This window comes from Mesitornis unicolor, unplaced genomic scaffold (assembly GCF_000695765.1).
Source record: "Mesitornis unicolor isolate BGI_N332 unplaced genomic scaffold, ASM69576v1 scaffold49314, whole genome shotgun sequence".
Taxonomy (NCBI): Eukaryota; Metazoa; Chordata; class Aves; order Mesitornithiformes; family Mesitornithidae; genus Mesitornis; species Mesitornis unicolor.
Genome location: NW_010181699.1, coordinates 23,027 through 49,802, shown reverse-complemented (window position 1 = coordinate 49,802; position 26,776 = coordinate 23,027). Strand labels below are relative to the sequence as shown.

General features: G+C 41.5%; 1 protein-coding gene across 1 annotated transcript in view; it reads right to left on the bottom strand.

The window, feature by feature from the left end:
• Nucleotides 1–3,287: 3,287 nt before the first annotated feature.
• The window catches only part of PPIL2 (peptidylprolyl isomerase (cyclophilin)-like 2), a gene marked incomplete at its 5' end in the record, with an annotated part of 45,616 nt that continues 22,127 nt past the window's right edge, over nt 3,288–26,776 (bottom strand). The window contains 4 exons of the mRNA XM_010183490.1: nt 3,288–3,348; nt 5,961–6,078; nt 15,349–15,382; nt 16,771–16,860. Coding sequence (XP_010181792.1) covers nt 3,288–3,348; nt 5,961–6,078; nt 15,349–15,382; nt 16,771–16,860 — 303 coding nt within the window. The remainder of the gene's footprint in view (nt 3,349–5,960; nt 6,079–15,348; nt 15,383–16,770; nt 16,861–26,776) is intronic.

The following is a 26,776-nucleotide window of genomic DNA, read 5'->3' as shown; positions in this document are numbered from 1 at the left end:
ATGCCAAATTATCTCCTTAATTTTCAGCAACATCCATCCTCATTATTGCTATGGTGGGCAACTCAATCATGACAAGATGCCCTCCCTGTGCTCCAGCCACAGCCTCCTCCTGAGACCTGAAAATTCCAGTGCACCAAGCCAGACAGGTGCCATCTCCTCACAGTCCCGCTGCCTGCAGCTGGTGTGTTTTCCAAACACAGTTACCACCCAAACATCCAACTCCTAATAGCTGCTACTATGCAAAAGCTGTGTATCAAACCAGTGGGGCTGTGAACAAGATGCAGCTCTCCAGAGACTGTACTTTTCAATGTCTCATCCCACACAGGACTCAAAAAACCAAGAAAGCAGTGGGGTGGGGAAGGGTTGCTCTTTTGCCCTTTTTTTGTTCTTCTCAGAAGTAGGGAAAGCCTGCTGACAAGTTGTATACAAACAGGTCAAATTCTGCTCTCAAAGATACATACGTGACACTCACTGACATGAACCAGAGCCACATAAAAATAACTGAGGGCACGGTTGAGAACTGAAATAAGTAATCCTCAAACCGATAGGGAAGTCACAACAGGCCAGTGAGCATCCAATTAAGACAATACAATTTGACATTCATGGAAACAAAGAATTCTGATTTCATGGGTTCATTCAATTCTTAAACCTAGATATTATTCCTAGATGTGCTGCCCAGATATTATTGTACTGTACAGTCTAAGATCAGATATAAGTCACCAAATCCTGGAAACACCCAGGACCTAAAATAGCAAATTGAAGCTGGAGTTTCACAATCTCTGGAATCTTTTGCTTTTTATGGCTTTTAAAAACAAATGCAGCTGAAGGATTTTGATGACAGAATACAGATCTTTAAGAGCTGCACACATCAGCCTTTCATATTAAATTTGCAGGTACATTCAATTATTCAAGTACTCAATTTGCAGATTAATATAGAGTGACTGGAATGCATCTATCCCAGCATCTTAATTTTTTACATTATTTGAATTAATCTTCATTTACATGCAAGATGGTCCAGAGTAAAATTCACCTGCTCTGCGTTCAGATCGAGATGTCACTCAGTTTTCATGCAGGGAGCCAAACATGACTCTAAACCAACATTTTTATTAAGTTTTTCCTTTGTATTTCAGCTAAGAATATTTGCAGTGCTCAGAGAGCAGCACTACTTCTTTACCAAGTTCAGAGTTCTGTAGTAACAAGGACAATTCAAAAACTATTATGGTCTCTGCTAAAACTGCATAAACCTCAGCTATACACTTAACCAGATTTACTTGGACTGAAGTAATTCCTCTCTGAAGGTATAATGTGAAGTATAATGTGAAACATCAGGTGAGCTATTTTGCTCATAAGGTACTCGAGACATTATGTGTGGTGTGAAGGCTTCTGGGTGCACTGCAGTAAGCTCAGCTACGCTCTAAATCCTTTCTTGGTGGATTATGGTAGAACTGGAGCAGAGTGGGGAGCCACAGCAAAGACACTGCAGGACTCTACAGAATGCTCACTCAAACCAGGTTGCATCCAGAACTGAACAACAGCCACATTTCAGCTGAGCTGTCCTAACCCAAATACTATTTGATGAGGTGGCAAGCTCAGGTTAACAGCATCACCGTATGGGATTTAATGGGATTTTTGCTAGGAGGACTCAGATATTAGCTTAAGTGAAATAGTCTTAAGATATGGGTAATAAAACTTCTCCAAGAATATACTTGCTCTCAGCTTTCAGTGTTAGAATTGGCTTTATTTATCTGCTTCCACCAAATGACAAGGGAGCTTCAAATTTTTCTAAGACAGATGTGAAAAAATGAAGACATTTCAACGGGTGCAATTATTGCAGAATCAGTAGTGGAACTAATGGCACTAAAATAACTGCTTGAAATTAAACCAGCTTCTGCCTCAAGAACTCACAGGCAGAGAAGATGGATTAAAGATATCACTTGCAGTGTACAGCACAATTGTGTGACATCCAATCAAAGTAAACAGCACATGCATTTATTTTCAATTGCCACCTTTTGAACAGATGAAACTATGAAAAGAACAAAAAACAAAACTTCATTTAAAAAAGACTGTAAAATCCTCAGGAACCACCAGTGAAGCAGGCTAGTCAAATTCCCCTTCCTGCCATTTGCACTGAGGCATTTGTTAGAACAATGCATGGCTTGGTAAATGCCATGTACCTGCAGCAGAGGAGGCAAAGAACAAACCGTAACATAAAGATTTTGTAATATCTTCTGCAATAAATACCTTGATCTTTATCATGTGAGCACTTGACTGGAAAAGGCTTTTGGAAGAGACTTCTTTCTAAAGAATGAAGTTCCTTTAGTGTCTTTAGTTTGCAGAAGAGGAGACTGAGGGGAGACCTCATTAATGTTTATAAATATTTAAAGGGTGAGCGTCACGAGGATGGAGCCAGGCTCTTCTCGGTGACAAACAATGATAGGACAAGGGGTAACGGACACAAACTGGAACACAGGAGGTTCCACTGAAATTGGAGAAGAAACTTCTTCTCAGTGAGGGTGACAGAGCCCTGGCCCAGGCTGCCCAGAGAGGTTGTGGAGTCTCCTTCTCTGCAGACATTCAAAACCCGCCTGGACGCCTTCCTGTGTAACCTCATGTGGGTGTTCCTGCTCCGGCAGGGGGATTGGACTGGATGAGCTTTTGAGGTCCCTTCCAACCCCTAACGGTCTGGGATTCTGTGATTCCCTTGCTGTCTTGGCATTGGTAATATCGTTATATACACACACATAAACGTGTATGTATGTACACACATGCAAGCACACAAACATACAGAGTTTGTACTGACAATAATTGCCAGAAATAAAAGAATAGAATAAAAAAGAATAAAAGGGGCCAAAAGACCTAACCTATGCAAAAGCTGTATGTTCTATGCCATGATGAAGAGCAGCCCTGTCATGACTAATTTGCTGGTTGACAGCTCGTAAGAGGATGAAAGCAGCATTGAAGAGGCAATCTCTTGTGTCCCAGCAATTAGCATGCACAAATATTAACATGGTTGGTTACAGGATGATGATTACTTTGTTCATGACTCCCTGGAGGGCCACCCACAGAAAAGAAGTAAGGCAACTTATGGCAATGGAAGGAAAAAAAGAAAGGCAGAGTCTGATGACTGGTACTGATGTGATGTTGGCCACCTACTCATGACCAGGAGAACTGGATTGTGAGCTAGGATTTTGCTCCAGTTCAACTGCAAGAGCCCCTAGATTCTTCTCTTTAGGCTTCAGACACACAGGAGAGCATGGCTGCTATACTGCTGCTCATAATATCCTTACTTACCTTCCAAAAACTGTATGCTTCTTGTCCAGATATGCACAGGAACGGAATGTGATGAAGCTGGAAGGAATAAAGACAGTTAGCACATTATCTCACTGACACTCAACAGCAGCCAGTAATGCTTAAAACCAGAAGTGTATGTAAAAGCTCTCAGAGAGAAGACAAGCCCCTCTCCCTCTGGCTCCTCTCTGGCCAAACATCCTTTAACTTTTGCAGATATCGTCTTGTATTTCTGGAGTTTTGCCGTCTCATTTTCACACCTTACTAACATCTCTAAACAGTACTCCCAGCATGGTGACTCACACAAAGTCCAGAATTAATCTGAGCATCTGTCTCCTTGGCCACGCAGGCCATGGGAAGCTCATGCAGGACAGGGAGACGTGCATCCTGTTTGAGAAGTACATTTCTCGTGCATGACTGGGAGCTTGTATCCAGCAGATACATTTATATAACACAACTGTCTCTGCCAGTGTAAACTTCTGTCTTTTAGGATATTTACTTTTTGCATTTCTCTTCCATTAAATTGGCCTGCTGGCGATCCGATTCTCTGGGCAGAGCAAATTTGTGCTTTGGATACAAACACGGCAGAAGAATACTTCAAAGTGTCAAAGTAATTAAAATCTGTGAAACTTGGATTTTTAATTTTTAATTAATTAGACTTTTAATTCCGGGGGGGTTGTATTTTTAAACTTAAACATGGGAAGTAAAATACCAAATCCAAAGGAACCTTTACTACTAAAACTTTTCTCTAATACGTAATGCTTCTTTGGAAGACTTGGACTACAAGTGTATGAGACAGAGGTTTCCACGCTGTGGTCTGCAGACCACGGCTGCCCATCTTGGCTGGACAGGCAGTGCTGGCTCTTCTCCTTGTCTCCATCTGTTACACTACATTAGAGACAGCTAAAAATATATAAGCATTCCAAAAGCACTTTTCCATATAAGCATCTGCCTCAGGAAGTTATATGATTGCAAATAGAAGGGGCTGCAATCTGGCAGACAATCTATTAAGACGTAGCTTGCCCTAGGAAAGCTTTGAGATGCTGTGCAGAATGCAAACTCCTACACAGGGCAACCGTTATATCTTAGCCTTGTGCATGGGTACTTTGTGCCAGTTTATTCCCAGATATCCAATACTTGAGATTATCAAGTGGTTAGTTACGTAGTGTCGTAATTTAAAAAACAGTGAGCAGTAGCAAATATACAGAGAAAGCTTCTCATCCATCAGTGCAGTGAAAAATAAATTAAGCACAATGGAATTAATGTAATTCAGCATGAGCTCAGAGGAGAAGTCTTAAGCATTATTCAAACATCACCTTACACAGGGAACCCAGCTCACTCTGCGCTGCAGTGCCTATTACCTATGGGGAGAGCTATTCACTCAGTTCATAAGGTCACAGCAGTTGCCAGAAGGGTCTAAACATGGCCTGGGAAGCTTTATAAATACTGGCAGCTGGAGTCTCTCAAGGACTTTACATGCAGAGGAATTTCATATTTCACTTGCAAATTTTAGTGAAACATACAATCACATTTACAGCAGCAGATGATGTGACTCAATATGGCACATCACTCATGAACTGTCTCTGTAACTCCTGTTTCTAGAATCCATTAAAAAAAACCCCTCTACTCTCCCCTGATTTAGCACCTGAGTGCTGGCAATAACATTCAAATCCAAAATAAGCTTATAGCAACTCGATCCTGCAAACTGCCTGACATGTGCTTAGCCTTAGGTATGTGAGTAAGCCTATTAAAGGCCCTAAGACAAGCACTTGCGTTTAATTAAAGCTAACCACACCACTGCATAGTTTACAAGATATAATACTACTTAGCATCACGAAGACCAATACCAAGAAACCCCTCTCTCTCTCCCCCCAGTCCCGAGACACACACACACACACACACTCCCTCTCTCTTTCCCAGGGCTCCCAATAAAGGGACAACTTTTTTCTGCTGCAGTACTTAGAGAGCAACCAATAAATAGTCGGCTCAAAGTGACACAGAACATTTTCAAGAGACTGCAGGCAAACATCCACATGAACGTTACATGTAAAGAAGGTTATTACAACTTCAGTGTCTTTACATTTCATGTGTTGTTCTTCCTGCTTCTTTATTTTTTTTTCCTCATTTTAGTCTTCACTCAGCTTTTGTACATTGAAAACCAAGCCATTCTCGACCCTAGATTCTCCATTCTGCCACATCTGGGTTCTACACATTTCAACAGTGCAAAACTATTCTCATTTATTTAAAATGAGGTGAGTAAAAAGAAGCAACATTTCCATAGAGTATGTGTTTCATTTCATTTCATTAAGCCCTTTCAAGAAGTTCAATATGGGGCTAAATTTAAACAGAATGGAGAGGTGCAATGATCTCACAGGGATAACAGCGCAGGGACACTGACAAAAATGAACAAAAACTTCAAATCATAAAAACAGAAAAGACAAATCCATGATGATATAATAAACCTACAGGTCTTCTTCCCATGCTTCACTTTGCTTTCAAATTGGGTAACAGCAACTGGAACTACCCTGATTTCAATATGCAGCACTTGACAGAATATTTCACTTGACTGAACTTTAAAGAGTAGCTCATAAAATGTCATTTGTTTTCTTAACAGAGTGAGACACAATGTCTAGAGGGAAACAATAAAACACAAAATGCAAGTGACTACTTACAACTGCGATTTGTTTGTGTTGGGTCCCGAATTGGCCATGCTAAGAACACCACGTCCTGTGTGGGACAAATTGGGCTTAAATTCATCTTTGAAAGGTTTTCCCCAGTAAGATTCTCCTCCTTAAAAGAGAAAAGATGACAGAAGAAATGTTTGTTTTCATTAGCTTTCCACTACATTTCATAACAGGCACTGACATGAAATTCAAGGTTTCTGGCACTTCTGATCACTATGGGTATAATATGCTTACCTCACTCCCATCACTAGGCAAACGTTTGAGCACACCCTTGAAATCAGATGTTTGTAACTGGCAACACAATTCTGTGCCCCCACACTACGAACTGCACCAGACCAGACTGTTTATCCACAGCATTCTATATTGAGTGCTGAACTGTCAAGAATTTAATTTTTTCACTGCTGGTCCACCATAATTTTTCTTTTTTGAGACATGAAATCTTTAAAAGTGGCTTCCTGACAAAACGCACAGCAAAGAATTGCCAGTTTAATTGCACTCTGGATATGGCATTGCTTCGGGAAATAGAGTATCAAGGAGATGAAATACATTCATAGAATCAACTAAGAATAGGAGCTATAAGCTCAAATGCTTAATTCCTGGCTAACAATGAAGAATGACGATATATATTCCTTCAAAATAAGAGGCAAAAATTAGATATTTGGACTAGACACCCAGCTGATGTAAACACTTAAAAGCAGTGAAGTCAACAGGATGATAAAACTTTGCCCAAGCCATAGACTCAGTCCTCCAAAACTGGTTTCTTTTCTGTGTCTGTGGGTAGAAAGAGGGTCTGGGAGACCTCTCCTCCTGGCTGTCATTTTTACATTATTTATGACACAGCTGACATTTTCATTTGCACTTTCCTCCAGGATCATTCTTCATAAGAAAAACGAAGGCTGGGATGAGTCATAGTTTTACAGTCAAATCCATAATCACATTTGACAAACCATGAAAAAAATATTTCACCTTAGGATAGTATTAAAAATAAAACAAACACAACTAAACAGGCAGCAAGACTGGTCCATCTGCACGACTGGCTCAAGAATCCTCCAGAGTAACTGTATCACTTGCGAAGCAGGAGGTCAGTAAAGGACCTGCAGTGCTCAACGGCTATTTGCATATGTAATACAGGAGAGCAATTCGCTGATATGGCTGCACAGGCAAGCAGCAAATAAAACTGAGGAATAAAACAGCTTCCTACTGAAAACCTTATGCAGAAAAATCACAGAAGTGCATCAAATGAGAAAAAAGTTTCAGGTGATACCACAAAAACAAAGCATCACAGGTGGACAGCTGTGAGTGCAAATGGAGCCAAGTGAGTGAGAAATTTTGGAAGAAACTGACCCACTTAAAAACCCAATTAATCACGTTCAAAACACCTATTAATAAAGTTGAGTGCTGCCTGCTCTCCAATGTGACAAGAGGCAGCAAAAGGGGACAAACCCTGCAGGGGGTTTCTGTAATGGTTACTTCAGCAATCTTTGGCTATTGACTATTTTAAGATCAGTTCAATTACATCAGCTTGATCCCATATGCCAATTTCTTCCAGCAGTGGGTGAAAGGGATACGGCACAGTTGCAGCCAGCTCTGCTGTCTTGAAGATGGAACAGTTATTCTCACCAAAACCATAGTGTTCAACCTATTAGAAAATGTCTCAGCAGAAGCCAGTAATTTTCTTTGCTCATGAATCTCCCTCCTATTTGCTCAGAGAGGTTACTTGTGCAGTGCTTCAGTTACCTGCCTTGTTTGGAAAAACGAAGTTCTTGTAGGTTAGTAAATAAACAAGTGAAGCTCAGAATACAGCAAGGCTCCACACCAACAGGTGCTGCCTGAAACCAGAAACACACCTGCAAAGGCTGCAGAGTCACTGCCCATCCACAGCACCGTGCTCTGTGCACTGGTTCTTGCTCTCCTTGCCTTTCACAATTTTCACCTTTCCACTTCAATCTGGCCTGGCAGGGCGGCATCGGGGATGTGTTCCCTGCCCACACCACCGTGGTCCAGTGCTTCAGGCCCTGTATTTCTGTTTTTGGCCACGGCCAGAGCTCTTTGTACCTGAGTAACAAACTTTGCTTGGACTTCTCTTAGAGAAATACATTAATTTTGCTTCAAAGGACCTCTTGAAAGAACTCCTCATTATTTGTTAAGCAGATACACTTGCTACGAGTCCTAGAGCAGAAGAGTGTTTGTTGCCTAGAAATTTTCACATAATTCACAGACATGAACACATCCCACTCAGATGGTCCATAGCAGCAAGTGGCCAAACCACTTCAGTCCATTACTCCCTTCATATGTTTTCAGCTGACGTTGGAATTACAGAGCTGTCAAGCTGCTGAAAGAGGGCGGAATCAACCCTGAAGCTTTTGCTCATCAGAAAAATAATTCAAAAGGAAAGGGAAAAATTGTGAATGACAGAGAGAGTCTCTCTCTCTGGCACAAGCAGCAACCAGACCCAAGAGCTTGCAGACTGGAGCAATGAGCTCTTTAGGTTTAGGAATCTTTATTTTTGTATGATTTCATTTCAGACCATACACTGCAGGTCAGAATTAATCTCATATGTATGAACGCTAACTTTGGTTCGTTCCAGTTCTCTGGAAATAAACACTAATATTTTAGTAGATAGTTACAGCACGAGATCCAGTCCCTGCCTCCCCCTCTGTCTGCCATACAGCTGTTTCCAAGGCTAATTCTGTCTGCCCAGGAGCTGCAGCAGGAACAGAGAATGGCCTAAAAGGCCAGGCGTCCTGTAAAGGACATAGCTGAAGTGTCTGCGGAGGGCTGGCAGCACGGGCTGGCAAGAGGCAGTGGGGACACTGCAAAGGCAGTGAGACAGCAGTACAGGACTGCTTTGGGCTTTTTTGTTGCTTTTTAAAGAAAAGAAAAAACCCTGAGTTTTCAATTTAAGAACACTTAAAAAAAAAAAAAAGAATGAAAACTCCAAATATATTCTGCTTAAATGAAAAATAGCCTGGATGTGCTGTTTGTCACACTCCTGCTAACCTCTGGAACCATTCCAGACTTCAAGTATCTGCTTGAAGCAGGACCAGACAAAGCAAGCCAGAAGATGGGGAGTTAAATTAATATGTTTTTTTTAATTACTGAAATCTAGAATAGTTTTCTCTCTAAAGATTAAGTACAGATCCCTCGTTAGTCTACTGCCATGGCAGCACAGTGCCCAATGCTCAGCCAGGGGGATCAGGAGCTGGCGTTTTAGAACCTTACATTTCACTCTTTACAGTAGTGCTCAATGTAAACTTGGAAAAATAATTCACAGGCTCCAAAACAACTACTAATAATTATGAGGCATTTGTAAGCATCTAGCAGATTTTACTGTGTGTTTATTCCCTGCACGGCTGGGAGGTGTGGCTGTGCCATCTTCCTCGTTTTCTGAAAGCAGAATGGATGCAGACAGAGGAGGAGGGACCATAGCACTGTGTAGCTCTGGCCCTCTCACGTTACACTCACGGTATGTGTCACAAAGACAGGAGGCTCCTCCTTATATTCCCCAGATCTTCCTCTGAGCGTGCACAGATCACCACTGACTACGTATGGAGTCACAATGATGCAAAAACCTCACCCCAAAGCTGATGTACCAGCCTACGAGCAAAGCCCACGGAAAACAGGAATTGGCTCTGGGTGCTCAATTCACAGCGGGCAGCGCTGCTGTCACTTCACCTTCCCCTCCACTCACTTCCCGATAAGATTATCCTCTGTCACAGTGCAGCTCTGTGCCTACTGGACTTGCAAATGCTTCTGAGATCCTATTACAAAAAGCGCTGGAAAAAAATCCAGTGCTAAAAATCAAAGGGGTTCACATGGCAGCAGACACGGCCCCGCTCGGGTGCTGCCACTGGTTGGACTGGTGCTGGGAATGCGAAAGGGAGCGGTACTTATAACCCTGCACACGTGGGGCTCCTGTCTGCACTAAGCTGGAAATGTACTTGGGATCGACCATGGAAATACACTGGCCGCCTTCTAACAGCAGCATCTATCCTGTGAAACCTCAACGCCTTCAGGAGCTGGAAGGAGGTTTTGCACAATTGGGAAAATAAAAATCACATGCCTACCCAGTTAACCAGGATTCAAAGCTGAAGGCAGCTGGGAGCCACTTCCCCACATTTTTAATGAAAGAGAAAAAAAAATCTCTTTAATTTAAGAGGTGTTTACCTAATTCTCACACAGAGACGAAACCAAACAGATCACACAGCATATAGAAAAAAATTAGACTGCATTCATAATTTCCATGGCTATCCAGAGTGGCAAGATATATTTAGCTTGTAACTGAAGCACGGTTAGTTATTCTGTCTCGTATCTGCATCTTGTGCTGTTAGTGAAAAGGTGACTAGATCTAAACTGACATCTGAAGCAGTCGCACATTAGCAACTCTACAGAAAAGCACGACGTTTTCAGATCGTCTCTTGAACTAAACCAGCTTACTCTTTGGTGGTCTTTGTTCCTGCCAAAGGCGTTTCTTTTTCCAGAAAGTAATCTTTTGGGTAAAATTACAGAAGTTGTACAACTTTCTTGCAAAGAGCTGCGATGCACCTAAAGCTTCAGAAATGTAGCATTCCAAAAGCCAGGTGTGGGCTGGGAATCATCATTCATGACAGTTGTGATTTTTAAATAAATCCTTCCTTTTTCTGGCATAAAAATTGCTAAGCAGTGGTAAGGAAGTGGGAGGGCTCTGATTCACAAAAATGATGGCTTACTTTCTGTAATTTTCTTCTTGTCATTTGGAACAACGAGGTACATAATAACATCTGACACTTCTGTAGAGCTTTCCAAGTGAGATTCTTGAATCATTTTGCAAATATGAAAGCCTTAGCTCACGGTAACTGCTTCTCCCCTTTCAGATGAGAGGACACAGTGCTTAAAACCCCACATATCAGAGGCTGGGTTTTCAGAGGGGCTGCAATCTAAAAGGAGTATATTACTAGATGAAAGGGTCTTACTCTTTTCCTGAGCTTCAATCATGCAAGAAAAAGGGCTCTGAAACTGGTTACGTTTTAGGAACTTGCCTTGTTAGGAAATCACACTGCAGAACTGACCAAGTCTGTCCACAGTCCTTTGCTATCGGCAGTTCAGAGGAGGGAGGAGAAGTCTTTTGCTCTGCTCGTTGCCAACCAAAATGCAATTCCCACCTACCAGTGGTATTTTACCTTGGACTTTAACAGCTATTCTACGTCTCCTTCGTGCCCTCCTGGATTCATAAATGGACAGAGGCACACAAAAGCACACTCAGGAGACCTTTGAGCAGGTTGCAAGTAAGAGAAGCTGAGAAATGCCTGCGACACTTTGAAAATGTAATGCTTTGTGCATAGTGTTCCCTTTCTCCTACAAAAGAGTTAGGATATTAAACCTATTTGTCCTACATGCAAATTTCCTTCTATTATTTGGAACACTGAAAATACAGAGCAGCTGCTCCACTTGCACTAGCATGAGTTAGACAGAATTACTCACAATGTTCAACCACTTAGTTGTTATGAATAGCAGGAAAAGAGATACATCACAAATCTAAAATTCATTTTCAAATAATTAATCATGACAAAGACTGACCATGACTCAGCTTATTGCTCTGAATATTGCCCCTATAGGTGGTTATTTCGTTAGAAAAGAAATAAGCTGCGGCAGCACAATAACATTTCTCCTAGCAGTCTTATAAACATGAAGTTGAAGGCCATAGGAAATTAGTTTGGTTCTCTGAATCAGTGACAGCCTTACAGCCCTGTGTATCTAACTGCTCTGCAATGCAGACGTAAGGTAAAACTAAGGTAAGACTCCATTCCCCGCTCTTTTCCCAGTGTGGCACCTTAACTCCTAGATGCCATAATGCTAATTTCCACCCTCCTCCATCCCAAGGTTAACTGCTGAGTACCAGGAATCTGTTGTCCTTCACGTGTCTGCTGGGTCAAAAAGGACACATTGGGGTGACTAAAAAAAGCAGTAAGGATCAGTGGTGCTTACAGAGAGGACTGATGAGCTAGAGTAGCTGTGGAAGCGGACAGTCAGTGACAACCAGCTTGGCATCTTACATCTGGGAAATGTTTCCAAAACACAAGTGCACTTATGTACGTGAGCTGAGAGCACAGTTGCAGTCTATGTACATATGACATGTAACCTTATGTCATGTAGTACTCAATGTGCCCAAATCCACTCAGAAGCCAAACAGTCCTGGGCTTAGTTAGCAATGGAGTGGGTGATCATCAAAGCATTTGGGGGTTGCAACCATAAACCTGACACCTGTTGCTGAACATGGGATGAATGTCAGATGACAGAAACCAAATGGTGGGAAGGTTATTGAACAAGTCTGTCCTAGTTCCTGAGCTGATGAACAGCAAGAATTAAATAAATATAACAAAGCAAAAATATATACAGGCTTAATGTATCACGTATCAGTTTGGAAAAGGTGGGGTTTTTTAACAAACCAACCAACCAACAAAAAACATCCCAAACCTCTTAGCCAGAAAATTTTGGTTAAAGCAGAAGGTTCTATGTGGAAAAGGAAACAAAGGATGTTCTTTTTTTCTGAAATCCTCTGACAAAAGGCTCTAACAGAAACAACTCTGTCAGTTTAAAATATTGACGTGAAAAAGGTAACCTCCAAAAAGTCTCCCCTATTCCCAATTGAATATCTGTGAAGAAAGCCCTATCCTAGTCTCTCATGCTTCTCTGGTATAAGAAGTCAAGTTATTTACTCCCCCAGTAAACCTCTAAAGACCATTAAATCTTATGGATTTTAGCTTTCAAAGAGTCACCTTTTAATTTTTTTTCTGAGTCAAAGAAATACTGAAATTCCTTCCAGCTGCCAGAAGAAATAAAAAAGGGAATTTATACTGCAAATAACATACAAGACCCAGGTTAAAAAGGTACAAAATACTTAATCCCAGAGCTTTACTCCAAAGCTTTCCTACCACGAATGCTTGTGATCACATCAATAATGCACAACCAGTGGACCAAAACTTTTACACCACAGGAGCCTGCAAAAGTACTACGACACTTGCCATGTTCTTACACTGCTGCCAAGCTGTACCTTCCTCTGGCCACGCTGCTGCAGAGGGAACATAAAGCCAGACAGGTACCTTCGGTGTGGCCACTTTCTTAGAGCATGTGGCTCAAGATACACAAGTGAAATTTCTGCCTCACATTCAAGTGGCTGGGATCTATCAGGTAGTCAGGAACAAATCCCGACAGGCTGCTTGCACTCTGCAAACTGTCCAGGCGGCTTCATTCAAGTCAGTCTTAAACACGCAGGCACGACAGTTCAAAAGGGTGTCCACTTACAGCATTTTCTTGTGATATTATAATATTCAATAAGTGATTAAGTAAGGCTATCTGTAATTCAGCTGTCTTCAAAAAAATAAAACCCATTCAGTTGCAAAGCATACAGTTGCATCGTCTGAGCTCTACAATAATTGCGAGCAGTCTCTAAAAATCTGCAATGCTCATATCTACTTGAGTGCACACTGTTCATTTTATTAGAACTTTAATAGTCTTGACAGATGTTTGCAAAACATCTCGCCTGCAATATATTAATATTTAATTAAGAATGACAGGGAGGAAAACAAGACAGAAAAGACTGGAGGTCATTAGACACCTTTTTAAAATAAAAAAATATACATTGGATTTTTTTTTCCTATGCGCTTATTTGCATTTTACTTCCTATTTGTTTTGCCAGTAGAGCTGAGTCTTTACCTTCAGTGCAGCTGCATAGCCAGTCCTCTCCCAACTGTTAACTGTGCTGTCTTACAATACTTCTACCATTCGCACAAACAGAGCAAGAACGACACCAGCAAGGTAATTTTCATTCCACAGCGGATCTGAACTCCACCTTACAAGGGTGAAAGGTGTTTGAGCCAACCCATTAAACTTCCCATGTCTCTTGACACCTCTTTAATTTCTCATTTTAAAAGATGTTCCTAATTACGTCTTTAGGGATTTGAGCCGAAACTTTCCGTATAGCAAAATCAAATCACATTTCTTCTGACAGTCCAAGCATATATGGTAACAAATCTTGTTAATGGGCTTTTGCCATCAAAACACAGAACCTTTAACTAGTCTCAAACCTTAGAGTATGCAACTGTTGATTATCACATGTGATAGAAGAAAAGCTGTTGGGCAACTCACACTAACATTATTGACAAAGTAACTAGAGCTAAAGTATTTAACAGCTACAAAGATCTTCTTTGGATGATCTGTGAGCACATACAGGAGCGGCTGAGGGAACTGGGCTTGTTTAGCCTGGAGAAGAGAAGGCTGAGGGGAGACCTCATCACCACCTACAACTGCCTCAAGGGAGCTTGTAGAGAGGTGGGTGCTGGGCTCTTCTCCCAGGTGATGGGGATAGAACAAGGGGAAACTGCACCAAGCTGTGCCAAGGGAGGTTCAGGTTAGAGAGAAGGAGGAAGTTCTTTACTGAGAGGGTCGTCAGAAGCTGGAACAGGCTGCCCAGGGAGGTGGTGGAGTCACCATCCCTGGATGTGTTTAAAGAGCGGGTAGATGAGGTACTTAAGGATATGGTTTAGGGGGTAGACAGGAACGGTTGGACGTGATGATCTCAGAGGGCTTTTCCAACTGAGCGATTCTGTGATTCTGCGATAATGCTTACATGTACAAGTGACACATGTATGAACTAGCATAAAAATGCACAGAACAGCTCACGACCAGGTGAGGAACTGTGGAGGCTGGTGACATCCAGAAGTGGCTAAATAAAAGATCCAAGTGGAAAATGAGCGAATTTACAGCAGCAACTAGAAATATTACATGGCCTATCTACTGTGGTGTGCAACGCTCTCAGGACCCTTCCGCTGCTATGCCTCCTGACCATTTCTGATATGACTGTCACGTAGATCTCCAACTACGGGAGAAAGAACAGGCAGAAGAATTTAATAACAATGATCCCTAAAAGTTAGAAAAAGAACAGCTTGGGTTTTACAAGGCAGCTAGCTGGGAGAACAGATGGTATCTGGCCATTCACCAATTCCAAGGCAGGACGCAAGTATTTCATTAACACTGAATCTGAAAGCGACTTTGCATGAATGTGTTTCTCCCTTTGTTCTTTGTCCTGGAAAGCCAGCTGTAAAATCACTGTAATCTTTATTTATTTATTTTCTGGAAGAAAAAGGAAGCAAAGTCCTAACAAGAATTCTACATGGAAGAGTGCCCAAGCTTCAGACTGAGACTATATCAACAGAATTTTGAGCACAGTTAAAATGGTAATAAAAATATGGAGATAAAATCTGTGCTTTAAAGTAGAAATACTTACCACGTACCACAAATCATCATTTAGAAAACTTTAATCTACAAGGTGTCTGGAAATAAATGTAATAACACAGCATATGAAGTGAAAATAATTTACTTGATTCAAACTCAACCTTACCTGTTCCTGTTCCAGTTGGATCACCTCCTTGGATCTGCAGAATTTAAATGAAATCAATAGGTTATACACATTTCTGTCTGAAAGACATTACACACAAGCCATAAAAGCCAATTCTGCTCAATTTTCTTCCTTCTAAATTGTGTCATGTTGACAAGTTAGCAACAAGGAAACCATTACTACTTATTTGGAGCTTCTTTTATCAGCTGGCTGTCATCATTACATTACTTATCCAAGAGCAGGATGACAGTTTTAGAAAAATAATAGGTCTCTTATGGGTAAATAGGGAGAATAAACAGTCTCAAATGGGTTAACCAGATCATCCTTGCTATTACACGCTGGGTCATAACCTGCTTTTGAACTGATGACGCATTGCTTTTGGAACGAAAAAGGCTTTACATTTTGCTACCAATCCTCCACACGATAGGAAGGCAAGAAATGAGGGGATATGAACTATTTTCTGTATCTGAATCTGTATTTCCCAGTATCCCTCTCACTAGCTACACTAGGAAAAATCCCCATCTGAAACCAATCTTTCAGCAACAAAATTAATCACTGTATATATACACATATGCAGGATCTATAGAAATAATATTCTATATTCTAATGCCAGCAGAGGGAGCGTGCCATGACTTCACAGGAATAGCACACAAGCACAATCTTAAATGTGAGTTTAACTATGAACTGAGATATACAGTGCCGTCAAAAGAAAAAAAAATAAGAGCCTTCTTTTAGAAGGACAGGACGGAACAAAGCATTCAGTGATGTACCCAGAGATACGCACTGCTTTCAGGATCAGGTTGTTAATTCTTCTGAAAGGAAGTCAGAGGACAGGCACAATACCCTAAGCTGCCTGGACTGTACCGATGTAAATAACGAACTTCTACTACCAAGGTCAACTGTCTGGTTCACTTTAACTCCTTCACAAAGAAAGCCAGGACACCTAGTCCTGGAGTACACTCAGGAAAGGATGATCCGACAGTGTCCAAGTACCACAATCCAAAACAGAAATTCAGCTGCTTTCCAAAGTTTCACCTGAACAGGATTTCAACAGGCCACAGTATTACTTATCCAGACTACTATTCCCCCCCATCTCTCCTTCTGTTCATTAACCACCCACTCACAGCTTAGGGAAGATAACAAGAGCCTTGCCAAGCAATGACTCTCAAAGGCTCTGTCTGAAACACCAGCAAAAGCACTACTAAATGCAGTGATGCTTCAAGTGACAATATTAGTCAGGGACAGTCGTTAATAAGACTAGGAAGTACAAACCTAGTAAGTTAGGACAATCCTAGTTCTGTTGGTGTATTTAAGATACATCTATTTCAAGCTGTAATGCATGGAAGAAACTAAAGCTGAATTAAGCTAAATAAAGATTTTGAGGACATTGCATATTGTGCATTACACGGGATTTTGTCAACTCACCACAAAGTTACGAATCGATCTGTGAAAAATCGTCCCATCATAGTAGTTCTTCTTGCACAATTTGATAAAGTTTTCACACGTTCGGGGTGTCTGAAAGACAAACAGAAGTTTTAATTAAGCAATAACTTTAAACAATCAAATTGGTCACTACACTGTTTACAAGAATCACTTTTCATCTGTGCTTTGCAAAGAAACAACCATACTGGACTCTTGAAGAGGAATGAGTCTCTGTCTACAGAAAAAAAGATGGAATATATATACTGGAGAGACACACAGTGTGTTAAATAAATTCAACTCGGACCTTCCAAGTAGCACAAAGAAATGCTAAACACTAGCTCAGATAACGTGAGCTCCCAGTAGACACCACGATGGTGAGGACAGGTAAGCTCAGGGACTTTCAAGTAACTTAGTTCCAGCAGCGTAGTTCCATCACAGTCCTGTCCCAAAGGCAGACCTCTAGCACAGAAAAAAGCTCATTTCCCAGAGTAAGAAAGAACCCCAATTCTCTGCTTCACTGTTTCAAAGTGAGCACATCGAAGCTAACTGGGGGAGAAGCATTTAGTCTTCACCACTTGGAACTAAAAACAGGATTGACCCCACACGTCACCACAGGAAGAATAAAAAAGACGCCTTGTTTTAAGAAATCGGGAAAAAAAATAAAATAGATGCTAAATATATCGCCAACTTCCAATTTGCTTTTACAGTGCAAATTAAAGCTATTTATTTGAATTCATGAGACATGGCATTCAAACAGTACCTTTGGAAAACCTTTACTGTCTACCTAATTATCCTCCCACTGTAATTGTATGGATTGCCTTCTCTGCAATACTAAAATACCTTCACAAGTACCAATATAAGTACAGAAACAGCTTGTTTTCTACACCTGGACATGTTTTCCAGCTCCACTGTGGATGATGTGCATAAATACACTCCAGTTTTACAAAAGAATACACTTGACTAATTGGGGTTGTTAGAGGTGTTGAAAACGCCCTTATTGTTGTATGTGCCTGCAAGTGAAGGCCCAGCACGAGTCACGAAGTCTGCAAATGAACACGTGCAGGACTTGAAGTGTCTTTCTGACAGACGCTGCTTCCCTCTGCATTGGTTTGACATCGCTCTTGGGCTGAGAGCTGCAGAGAGACACAGCGAGACAGAGCCATGCAACTTGAAGTGATGTAAAAGCAAAGCAGTAAGGCAAGCCCAATCAGAATAATTTAAGGATTAAATAATCGATCTTTTTAAAAGCAGATCCATACAAGTATTCATCTGGAACCATACAAAACTTTAATTTTCTAGAGTATTTTCTCATCTGAGCTACAATCATCCTCACCCCTCTTTATTTACAACTGAAATGTCCCTTAATTATCCAAACAAACTCTACCTGCCATTATAAACTCCTTATAATGATTCTTTCTTAATTACTCTACCCAGATACAGATGACAGTTGTCAGCTGGGCTGTTACTGGAAAAAGAAACAAGTCCTAATGCAATTTTACACCAGCTGTTATCTCAGATTTGCTATATAATTCATTACTAGGTTAAAATGGTAATGGTGCCATAATGGCTTTATGGTAGAATGCCACCAGCATTCACTGGTAGCATCCTGAGGGCAACCTGTAAGTAAAAATATTCCATAAACGTTGCTTCAAGCAACAGGAGGTTCTCCTACAGTCTCAATGTTTGTAGCAAATTTGAAAGTTTTTCTTTGAATTGGACACACATGCTTGAAAATCATCTTTGTACACAACCTTTCACGTAAAATTCAACCCCTGAAGAATCATTTGTGCAGTGTAGGCCTCCTTTATAAGACAATATCGTAACAGCCTCGATCCTAACGCAGTGCTACCAGTTATCTGTCGTGAAAGATGTCAGTAAGGATAAAAATAAGTTAAAAAAAATTTCTTTATGAATCAGAAATGGAATCAGCAGCTTTTAGCCTAAGGCATTTTATCTCATGAGAACCAAGCACTCTTTGGAGGGAGAGACATAGTTAATAAGTTCTCTGGGGGGAATATAGCAACCTGTAATTAATTTTTTAAGGAAGATGAAATCAGGCGAAAGACTGAGCCCCCTAGGAATACATACCAAACCGTTTTAAAATTGCACAGCGTTGATAACCCAATACATATTTCCTATTTATTTTCAAAACACGATTTGTAAAATATACATCAAAAAACCTGGCCCTAGTAATGTATTTTTTATGCAGGACCTATGCTGACCCCTTCTCTCTAAATGGATTTCTAGTTATTGTATCTTTTCCCAGAAATGAGCTTTTCAAATGCAACTGCAGAAATCTTCAGTATACATGCAATAATAATTTCACTGCAAGGTTTTCTTTAAATAATTGCCACCAAATTGGTTCCCATGGTCACCTCATGCATCGCACAGATACATTTGGCAGGTAAACAGTTCCTTAGCAACATTGCCATTACCTTTTATGGTGCTTTTCAGTAGACACAGATAAAAAGGTTTGCATTCAATCAGTAATAAACCCATTTCAGTCACACAGTTGCTCTAGAGTATCTGGCTCAGATTATCTGATTTATTCAAAGCAGTGAGCACCCTTGCCAAATCTCACACAGCCAAGCACATTTCAGGGACTTTTTAAAGCAGCATCCTGTCCAGCGTAGGACAAAAAAAAAAAGGCTTGAGGTTTATGGGAAAGGTGTAGATCCTCAGTAATGAAGTCATGTTCTTCACTGACCATACAAACATAGCCAGCCTTTGAAGTCTTTGTTCCAACTACAAAGACTGATGAGAAATATATATAAACAAACCTGACTTTGTTATTTGAGTGCAAGAACTTGTGGTAGATGGCAGACTCGCAGTCTCGGAATGCACAACTGTCTGTGGCTTCAGAAAGTTTCTCCACACCACTTGCTTCACACTGTTTCTCAAGGAGGAAGGGATGGTCAAGGCACCTGGAAATGCAGGAGGCAATGCCGGTTTCTTGTTGCCTCATTACTGACAATGGACTCCAGGTCTTTGTACTTCTGGCTGTTCTTGTCTCAAATTGACCTCAACAGCAGCACCTAACTATTCCCCCTTTATTCCTTTCACGTTAAGCAGAAAATGATTTAAATTGTTTTAATCTGCTGAGTATGACTTAAGACGTGTAAGAAAGTCAAGGGAAAAATGCCACCTTAATTTGTTAACCTGTTAATCTGAAAGCCATCAACAAATAAAAGGTTATGTTTTAAAACTACTGGAATATCTTCTCAGAAGGATGCAGTGACAGTCCTAAGAAGTCAAATTTAAAAACTGTGGAAGGCTTTTCTCTTTGAAGAGTGTGGTAGGACAGCTCTGAGAAATCCTCCTTTTCTTCAGTCAAGTTGCGACCGCGTAAGTGAAGGCAGCGTCTCTGTACGATGTCAGAGTCACAGAATATCAGGAGTTGGAAAGGACCTCGAAAGCTCATCCAGTCCAACCCCTGCCAGAACAGGATCACCCAGACCAGGTCACACAGGAACACGTCCAGGTGGGTCTTGGCCTTGGCCTTGTTGAAGCTCACACAATTGGCCTCAGCCCATGGATTCAGCCTGTCCAGGTCCCTCTGCAGAGCCTTCCTACCCTCAGCAGATCAACACTCTCTCCCAACTCAGTGTCATCTGCAAACTTGCTGAGGGAGCACTCAAACCCCTCATCCAGATCTGTGATCAAGATGTTAAACAGGACTGGCCCCAAAACAGAGCCCTGGGGAACACCGCTTGTGACTGGTCACAACTGGATTGAGCTCCATTCACCACAACTCTCTGTGCTCCCATCCAGCCAGTTTTTAATCCAGCAAAGCGTTTGCCCGTCCAAGCCATGCCCAGCAGCTTCTCCAGGAGGATGCTGTGGGAGACGGTGTCAAAGGCCTTACTAAAGTCCAGGTAGACACTGTCCACAGCCTTCCCCTCGTCCACCAAGCAGGTCCTTCAACTTCAAGGTACTTCTCTCTTTCCGAATGACAAACAGTAAGGAAAAAAAAATAATCTTATATATACCAAAATGAGTCTCCTGCTTCAAGTATGCTCCCCATTTATTTTGTAGATGCCAGATAACTGTCTTTCAGCTGCTGAAAATTCACACCCAAGACAAGTGGTAAAATTTTAATGAACTGCTTGAGACAGGAATCCAGAAGAATACTTGTCCCAGAAGATGACACAAATGCTTTGCTTGGCTCACAGACGTGTATATTTAACGGGAAAACAGTCCAATGGTTTTCTAATTATGTTTAAGTCTCCATTTAGCTAACACACTTAGTAGGTAACTCTACATGGAAACACCAGCACTCTATCAGTTAGCAGGTCTGGACGAATTTCTGAATTAAAGAGAGATTGCTACTAAGAATGACCATGTAAACACAGCAGTGACAAGAAGCTGATTGTGAAATCATGGATACTGGGAAAACACTGAAGAAAGGAATGCAATTTAAAAAAACCCAAACAAACAACAAAGTAAATCAGAAAAAAACCCCGGCAACTCCTTACTGCAAGGTTCTAGGAGAAATGCGGATTTTATCTTATTCCATTTTTAAGGATTAATGGATCCAATTTTAGTTTTCTTTTTTGCCAGCAAGGGTGGCTCCAAGTGAGGCAAAATTAATCTTTCTTGCTGCATCCCAAACCTGGGAGGGTAAGACTAACCAAGCCAGGTCACCATCCGATTTCTCAGTTTGCAGCTCTCCTTTCTCATCAGTCACAATGGGTCATTACATTTGTAAAAGTTACCTTAACTCACAATTTGTATTGGGCAGCTGAAGAGCCAACCAGGCGTAGACTGAAAATCTGCGGCACTCCTGTTGCCAAGGTAGAGGGGATGGGAAAAGAGAGGAGCTCCTGAGTCGTTGCCATGACTGCAAGGAAGAAGGCTTTACTATGTGAAGAGCTAATCATTTCAAAATGCTCTATCCCTTGAGGATCTGCATGAACCTTGAAGAGAAATTTCACACTAAGCATTCAGAAGCTGTCATTTGCACATCTGTATAATTTCCTTGAGCTAATTCCAATTCCCTTTTATTTCTTTTTGTCTTTCTAAATTGGATGAACTGTAGTAGTTGTACTAAACCACAGAGCCTTGATACACGCTCATTAACCCTATGTTTCAAAGCTGAAATAATCTGAAATAATGAAAAGCTTGCTCCTCACAAATTAAAATTGTGTTCTACAGCCTTCATCTTATCACACAAATGCCAGAATCCTGCTACTAAGAGGCATGAACTAGTGATGGAAATTTTTAAGGCTTCAAACGAAGCCTGTATTTTTTTTCTCACATAGATCTCCTTTAGAATGCAAAGTGGATGCTGTTTTGCTTTAGTCCATTTGTGTACTTTCTTTTTTACATAGACCATTTTAACTCTTCTAATTGTTCGCTCTAGCAACTCTTCTAAAACATGAGACATAATGAGCTGAGTTGGTAAGGTTTAAACTCAGTTCTCACCATCCTTTTCAATCTGCAATCCTTGTAGCCTATCCATCCCACAGGAAAGAACTCACCCTAATAAAAGCTTGGCTTTATTTAGGGCTTAGATGGAGGCAACTGTAATGGGGCAGTTTCAGGAATCACCATCTGTCAGGTGCAAGTGTCTGTTCCCTCCAGTAAGTCATGGAAAGGAACTGGACATATAGATGTTTCCAGGGTGTTTCAATGCATAATACTGTACTGGAAGGCTATCTGAGCTCCCCTGCTCCACTTTACACCAGCGGAGCAGGAGCACACTCCATTTGTTTCAGAGCAAGAGGGACAAGAAAATCCCAAACTCCACAAAGCCCATGGCAAAAGCACAGGGAGAATTTCACTGCAGGAAGCCCATGACATTTCTTGCAGGAGAAATGTTTACTGCAGACCCAAACATCACCCCCTGCCAGCTCCACTTTCCAGCTAACAGTTCCCCTACGTGCAAGGAGGGCTGAGCTGATGACAAGTTATGGTGGCAAACAATAGCTGCCTAAGGTGGTTCTGTTCAAAAAAGACACGGTTCATAGAAGGGACACTATTTTCAATCTGGTCATACAGTGAGCAAACACGTTTGGGTCAATTTGTGATCATGATCAGAAGAGCACAGTTCCAGTGAGAAAGCACTGGGAGAGATTAAAGCACCAGGGCATTCCAGGGCAAAACACTTGGCCAGGCTCTTACCGATATTAAAAAAGAATCAGAACAAGCAAACGATGCCTCAAGGTAATAGATTGCTGCCTTAATAGCAAACATTTGCCTATTTTGCTGCCTTAAGGTTTGCTTAGAACAAAGTGCAGAATGATTGCATTCTCTTTACACAGAAGCCCACTGTCACTGCATTAGCTATTTAGTAAAGCTTTGAGCAGATAGCTAAATTCCACTAATCAAAGGAATTTCTTCCACAGTACTGACATTAATGATGCTACCAAGACCTTTTTCGAAGTCTAAGCAAGATGCTCACCTTAGACAAGATGTCAGTAGAAAAAGTTACATACTCCAGCTTTATTTAGCACTTTTTTGCAAATGCAAGGACAATCTATCAGCTTAGCTGAGCACAACTCAAGTTAAACAAGGCATCTTATTCACTCATCTATTTGTCAGTGTTAACTACTAGTTCTCCAGAGGCAGAGTCGTTATCCCTAGTCACAGTCATCGTTTTGCCTCTAACTTTTATTTATTGCAGTGGTAGAACAGAAAATAATCCTCTCCTCTTCCCTCAAATTTCTCAGTCACACGATGGGCGAGGAGCTTGCCAGACAGCGCAACGCAGGGCTGGGTGCTGATGAGGATGGAGCTGGGAAGCACAATACAGCACCACTAGGTACAGTCTAAATGTGGAGGCAACTTTAATTGCCTAAGCAACTTCCAGCAGCTCTAAAACCTGGGGTATTGCATATCCCGCAGCAGCTCCCTGGCATTCTGTCAGTCTGCAACTGGCACATGAATTCCACCTTTTCAGTAGATGCAACCTGTAAGCACTTCCACACTAGGCAGTGAAGCTGTGGTAGCTGTCATCCTCCCAAGGTCACCTCACTCTCACCAGAGGAGCCAAAGCACAAACAAGAAACATGTCAGAGAAAGATGAAGAGCAGCAGCTGTGTAACTCCAAACCGCCCGCCTCATGCTCAGGTTCGGGAAGTGGCAGATGCAGCTGGTATGGGATGCCTGCACCATCAAATGTCAAAAAACAAGCGACACAATCCAATGATTGATTCCCTCCCCCAGATCCAGCTTGCCAGGGGGACTGGGGAGGTAGAAAGGCCCAAAGGTGCAAAATGCCTTCCCACTGATCACCCAATGCCAGAGGCTGCCGGGAAACCATGCAGTCAGACAAGAGCAGCAAGCCCCAGGATGCAGGGGCAGGTTCACAGGGAGGTGGCTGAGCACTTTCCTCAACCCCACGTTGAAGATCCCGCTCAGGCATGGGCAGCAGGCGACATCAGGGACTCCCACTGCTCCTGCACTGAGACAAAAGCAAGACGGCAGCATCCGGATAAAGCATTTCCTATTAACAACTCACATGAAAATCCTCAATTCTCCTTTCTCAAGCATGGCTGTTATACTCCCGGAGGCAAAAACATTTTAAATATTAGTTTCTAGTCACTTGAAAGCACAACTTGTTAATCAGTATGGCTGCACAGAGCCATTTCACTCCCACCCACAAAGCAAAGCAATAGATCTGTCTGCTACTGCAGCACTTGGAGATAAAAGCACACCAGGAACAACAGGCATTTTTATCCAGCTATTCTCCTACTGGAAAAGGACAGTTCTGTTTGTTTGTTTTCAGTTTCTGTTGACAAGAGCTTTTAAAGTTGAAGTTGCAGCTCTTCCCACAATGACCTACTTTGACAAAAAATATACAAAAGCAGCCGTTTACAATCATGCCAAGACCACTGTATTTCATCCCTACAACCATGTAACTGAGTGAACAAGACACTGTTCACAGCCAGTTATTTGTCAGATGATGCCTCTGACAGAAAGCAAGCAGAATGGACATTTAAATCAGAGAGAAAAGGAGAGATTCAGGAAGACTGGGGAACCTCGTCATGCTAGAAGGTCAAAGGATTTTTGCAGCAACTCACTTCTTTCCCATTGGAAATGGATAAGAAGTTTACAGGCTTCTGATCTTCAGAACAGTCCCGCACACAAAAGGAGAGATGATTTCAAAGACTAGAGGCTGGATTACACATTTATAGATCACAGGCATATTTAACAGGTCAGAAGGCCTCAAAAGATTAAAACACCAGTGTTTGTAGAATAGTGGCTTCTATAGTTATCATCATTAAACAGAGCTTGCCAGGTCCTAAAACCTCAAAAAGCACTTGTGGAGTGCTGGATGGAGTTATGAAATCCATCTCATATTCTTCTTTCTTATGCCAACTTGCCCTTAAATCTTAAAGTCTTAAACCTGAGAGAGACAGGCGAATTTACAAAAACTGCCCTGGCAGTTACAGACCAGTATTCAATTACCACTACTGGCAAGTGTTCAACCACCAGACCATTACCCCACAGCGACCACTCGTATGAGGAGAACTCACACAGGACAGAAGGGAGGTAGTACACCAAACCACCTGGTCATCACTTTGACGGGGTCTTCTGGAGCGTTAAATTTGTATATGTATATATTACCATGGCACAACAACAATAAAGCAGTACAAACACTAAACAAGAAAGCCTCAAAGCAACCTAGAGGCAAAGGCAGGAAATCTTATTGCTTTTCATAGGTGCAGAGATGAGGAGTCTGCAACTCTTGTCTATTCCTAGGCAGGGCTTCTGATTCAAACAGGCAGACTAGGTTATTTGTGTAGTCGTATTCCAGTAATCAGGCATCTATGATACATATTATTTCCTGGGAATTCAAAATTACGCCCATATTTATCACTTATCATGAAATAAAAAAATAGGATGCCAGTGATTTAAAAAAATCTGTAATCAAATGACATAGTCACATCATGCAGCACGGCACAAAAAGGCAAAGGCACAGAATTTAGGGTTTACCAGCTCCTAGTTCTCCATCCTATCCATTACATCACACTGCTTTTCTGCTTCCAAATCCAAGTCAATTTGAGTTTTTACACAGGGTAAAACCTCCACACCCTGCCTTAGGAGGCTGCTCCACCACCTGCAAGGTGTAACCGCATCCCTATAGTCACTAACACAGCAGAATACACATGGATGATACAGCCAGTTGTTCCCAGCAGCATCCCTGAGTAAAGCAGCTTGAGCAGCTTAAAGAACTTGTGGAGACTAGAAAAATCACAGTAAATAAAAAGACAAGAAATCCAGTGACATTCACTGCCTTTCATCCGTTATTTCTTCATAATGTATTTGTTTGGCAATGCATAAGACTAGAGCTGAAAGAACAACACTTGTTGGATGCTGTTAAATCTTCTGGCAAGTAGAATTTGTGTATATTTGTTTCCAATTACTATATACAATAAATGTCATTTACGCCCAGCTGAACTCAGCTTCCTGGACAAGGTCCCTAACAAATGGCCATCTGATCAGTCCCCATCAGGAGGAACAGACTGTATCTGAATGAGACGACTAGGAGAAAAACAAATGGCAACAACGAGCACTAGGCACACCGCTACGATGCAGAGAGACAACAGTGCTGTACCTTTGCTCATTTGAGGCACAAATTCAAAAGGGTGGAAAAAAATCCAGCTTATCTTTCAAAGTCTTTTTATTGCCTTTTCTCAGGTCAATGACTTACACTACACATCATCTTTCTGTTAACCTAAGTGAAGTTTTCTGGTGCTCTGAACAAGTGATTTCAAACACAGAAAATACCTGGATTCTAGCCCTATTTCACACTCTTCTGTATCCTGTCACAAAGTAACTGATTACTTCAACCACACTGCAGCACTGGTTTTTCTTCCCCTGGATCAATACAAAGCATTTCTTGATTAGGTTTTTGGTGCTAGGAAGAATCTCATCACTATCAATCTTATTGATTGGCACCTTAAAGTACTCGTGTATGAAGATCCCTAGATTTATTTTTAAGCAAAATTTCCACATGAACATATGGGCCGAACTCCAAACAATCCATACTGCCAGATAGCTC